Raw genomic sequence first — 4,259 nt, forward strand, 5'->3', positions numbered from 1 at the left:
TTCTACCCTGTTCTTCCACAAGACCCTAAGAAAGTGAAGCCTCTGTTGGGCCTTTCTAGCCACCTGGGTTGCGTTGACTTTCCAGGTCAGATCTTCACAGAGGTAGACTCCCAGAAATTTAAAGGAGGAAACTCCACACCGTCCTCCCCGATGTAAAATGGGGCAGGTTCCTCCTTTTTTCTCCAGAAGTCTAACACTTGTCTCTCACCCGCTCCTTCTCCAATTTCTCTCCTCTTGCAGGGCGATTCGGGAGGCCCCCTGGTGTGTCTGAATGAGGGCCGCATGAAGTTAATCGGTATCATCAGCTGGGGCGTGGGCTGTGCTGTGAAAAACACGCCAGCCGTTTACACAAGAGTGGTTCACTACCTGGACTGGATCCAGGAGAACATGCGTAACTGAGAGCCTGTTGGGCTTCCTCCCAGGACCTCCTTGCATCAGGGACTCACACACTGGAAACCGGGCTGGGAAGCTGGTGTTACTCTTCGGGAGGAGGACACACACTTTGTGCAGTGCCTCTCTCCTGTAACGATGAGTTTGCGGTCTGTGCGGCTGTGCTTAGGAACCGGGCGCAAACAGTAGCTTTTTTTTTTCCTCCAAGAAGCATTTCTAGGCCTATGACCAAACACTTACAGGTAGTCCTCAACTTACGAACACAACAGAGCCCAAAATCCGAGACGGTTGTTAAGTGAGTTCTGCCCCCTGTTCCCACTTTTCTTGCCACAATTGTAAAGTGAATCACTGCAATTGTTAAGATATTAACGAAGGGGAATATTTGTAGTTGGGGGTTGAAACGAAGGATCCTTGGTGCTCTCTGAGCTTGCAGACGTTTCATGACCCTAACTAGGTAACATCATCAGTGCTAGGAAAGAGTGCTGGGGTCTTGCCTGTCTGGGGGGGGGTGGTCTTAGGGATTCTCTGGTTGGGCTGTTTACTAATGGCTCTGTGGCATTTTCTTGACTGGGGTCTTGCTTCCTTGATTGTTGGTCTGAAGTTGACCTTGGAGCTGATCCATGCTGAGGGGCTGGAGTCTTTTTCTCTTTGGGGCTGGTTGACTGCCTCTTTTGCATAGTCTGCAGATGTTGCTAATGTCTGTGTGTCTGTGGATGGGTGGATTTGCCAGGCTTCTAGAAATTCCCTGGCGTTTTTGTATTTGGCCTGGTCTAGGATTGTCACAAGGGACACGGTGGCTCAGTGGATTAGGACGCTGAGCTTGTCGATCAGAAGGTCGGCAGTTTGGCGGGTCGAATCCCGAGTGCCGCATAACAGTGAGCGCCTGTTACTCATCCCAGCTTCTGCCAACCTAGCAGTTTGAAAGCACGTAAAAATGCAAGTAGAAAAATAGGGACCACTATGGTGGGAAGGTAACAGCGTTCCGTGTGCCTTTGGCGTCTAGTCATGCCGGCCACATGACCACGGAGATGTCCTCGGACAAGTGTCATAAATTTCGGCTTTGAAACGGAGATGAGCACCGGCCCCTAGAGTCAGAAACGACTAGCATGCATGTGCGGGGGAACCTTTACCTTTACCTAAGATTGTCACATTTCCCCAATTGAAACTATGGTTACATCTGTCGATATGTTGTGAAATTAAAGAATTTTCATCATGCCTTTTTGGCTGCCAGATATTAACACGGTTGTTAAGGGAATCTGGCTTCTCCAGTGGCTTTGCTTGTCAGAAGGTCACAAAAGAGCACGTGACCCTGGGACTCTGCCACTGTCATAAATACATGCCAGTTGTCAAACCTCCAAAATCTGATCACGTGACCATGGGGATGTGGCAATGATCATGTGAAAAGCGGTCATAAGTCGCTTTTTCAGGGCTGTTGTAACTTCAGTCACTAAACTAATTGTTGTAAGTTGAGGACCACCTCTATTTGTCACAACAGCATCTGAGAATGGCCTCTGCCTCTAGTCTTCTTTGGGAGACTCTGACTAGAAGGATCCTAGGCTGGCCTCGGGGGTTCCTCAAATATGCCTCCCCTAGTTAATTTTTTATTTTAAAAAAACTGCTTTCTATAAATTAAGGAAAGTACTGAAGAAATCCTTGGGAGAAAACCAAATCGTAGAATTAATTACTAACAGGTTTTTTATATATATATTTAAAGGAGGAATCGGTAGTCACTTTGGGCACCCCTCTCTCCATAAAGCTTCAAAGATTATTTTTATACTCTGTAAATATTTCACATTTTCTGTATAAAATGAAAACCCAATTTCCCAATGTGCACAGTGACAGAGCTCTCTTCTGCTCATCAAGAACACTTTTGAGAATTCTTGTATGTTTTAATGCATTAAACTATTTTAAGTTACTTGAAGTTATCCTCGATTTGCTCATTGTGCATCACAACATACCTGACACAGAGGTTGCCTACTATGTTTATGTATGATTTACTGGACTATGGCATGGGCATTTGTAGGGGGGGGCAGGGGTAAAACGCCCACAGCTGGGCATTTCATGATATTATCGAATAAAGTACTTTATTTACCTGCATCATACACATTTGTGGGATATTATCACTGCTTGTAAAAGACATTTATGTTCAGACCAGCTGCCTTTAATGGAAATGGATGTGATTTGTGTGTGTGTGTGTGTGTGTGTGGTTTTTATCTCTATATAAGATGCTCTTTTTACGTAAAAATTGCTCCTGATATAGAACTGCAGTAGAACTGAGCCTGCTCCGTGAATTCCCTTTCTCTCTGTCAGTCATTGAGTGCTGCAGCCCTGTACAGGTAGTCCTCGACGTACGACCACAGTTGAGCCCAAATTTTCTGTTGTTAAGTGGAACATATGTTAAGTGAGTTTTGCCCCAGATTACGACCTTTCTTGCCACAGTTGTTAACTGAATCTTAAGTTAGTAATATGGTTGTTCAGTGAATCCAGCTTCCCCAATGACTTTGCTTGTCAGAAGCTACTAGTGTCCTACCTCTTCCTGAAACTACAAGCTCAAAGCAAGACATTGGAAGGTTGGAACGACCTTTGGGCAATTATGGAGTTCCTTGTGGGAGGGGGGATGGAATTTGGGGGAAAGAGAGCACGATGCTAAACTAAATGTCACTAGAATAGAATCCTAGGGTTGGAAGGAACCTTGGAGGTCTCAACTTCAACTCTCAGAATTCCTGAGCCAGCCTGGCTCAGCTTGGAAACCTCTCTCTTTCCCCTCAGCATGGCTGGCTCAGGAATTCTGGGAGTTGAAGTCCACGAGTCATAAAAGGGCCAAGGTTGCCTACCCCTGTCCTAGTCCAACCCCTGCAGATGGCAGGAGTCCTTATTCCATCTCAGACAAGTGGCAGTCCAGTCTCTTCTTGAAAACCTCCAATGATGGGAGTTCCCACGATTCTGTGGGGCAAGCTGTTCCATGGATTAATTATTCTGTGAAGAAATTGCTTCTTAGTTCCAGATTGGATCTCCACCCATGGCTTCTTGTCCTGCCCTGAGGTGGTTTGGAGCGCAAGCTGATTCCCACTTCTCTGGGACAGCCCCTCAGATATTGGAAGACTTACCACGTTATCCCTGATCCTTCTCTTTGTTTGGCTAGAGGCATTCCCTTAACTCTCTTATCGTATGATTTAGCCTCCAGGCCTCTTGCTGCCTGTGATGCTCTTCTCTGCGCTCTTTGTTGAATATCAACATCTTTTTCATCTTGTGGTGACCAGAATTGGATGCAGTATTCCAGCAGTGGCCTTACCAGTGCAGTATAGAGAGACCTCAACCTTCTCAAACTGGTGCCCCCCAGATGTATTGAACTTCCCTTTTCAAACTGCCAACCAACCTTCCTAAGAAAGTTCAGCCTACCAGAAAAAAAAATGAGAAGCAGGAAGAAAGGGGCATGGAGCATGTTGGATGTGACAGGTAGGGGAACGTCAGATTTAAAACTTGCTTTTAAAGCTGATGTTCTCCTCGTGACCAACAGAAACAGGCATCTCATTTGACCCAGTTCACAAAAGCAGGCAGGAAAAAAAAAGACACCTCAGAGATGTAAGTAATGCTTGTCTTGTATAAACAGGACAAAAAGGTGTATCATTGCGTGGCTTTGGTGTGGCTCTGCTGGCAGCCAATATTTGCAAGATACCCTTGGATTTTGCAACGGTTTCCTCTGCCGTGAGAACAAAGGCAGGATCAAAGAAGAATCAAATTGTGAAATGTGACCCAAAGGTAGATCAAGGTCGTGACATCAGGGCCAAGTGCTCTGCTTCGACTCTTAAGCTCACACAGAATTTGCACATCATGCTCAGCTACCACTCAATTGTGGTTTATTGAACTAA

At 45.8% G+C, this 4,259-nt stretch overlaps 1 protein-coding gene across 4 annotated transcripts in view; it reads left to right on the forward strand.

Moving 5' to 3' along the window:
* PLAT (plasminogen activator, tissue type) overlaps nt 1-2,305 on the forward strand; it is a 35,754-nt gene extending 33,449 nt beyond the window's left edge. For all 4 annotated transcript variants that reach the window (XM_081333785.1, XM_081333784.1, XM_081333786.1 and 1 more), the window contains exon 14: nt 241-2,305. In XM_081333785.1, coding sequence (XP_081189911.1) covers nt 241-399 — 159 coding nt within the window. In that variant the 3' untranslated portion in view covers nt 400-2,305. The remainder of the gene's footprint in view (nt 1-240) is intronic.
* The last annotated feature ends 1,954 nt before the right edge of the window (nt 2,306-4,259 follow it).

Source organism: Vipera berus (assembly GCF_964194415.1).
Source record: "Vipera berus genome assembly, chromosome: 8".
NCBI lineage: Eukaryota > Metazoa > Chordata > Lepidosauria > Squamata > Viperidae > Vipera > Vipera berus.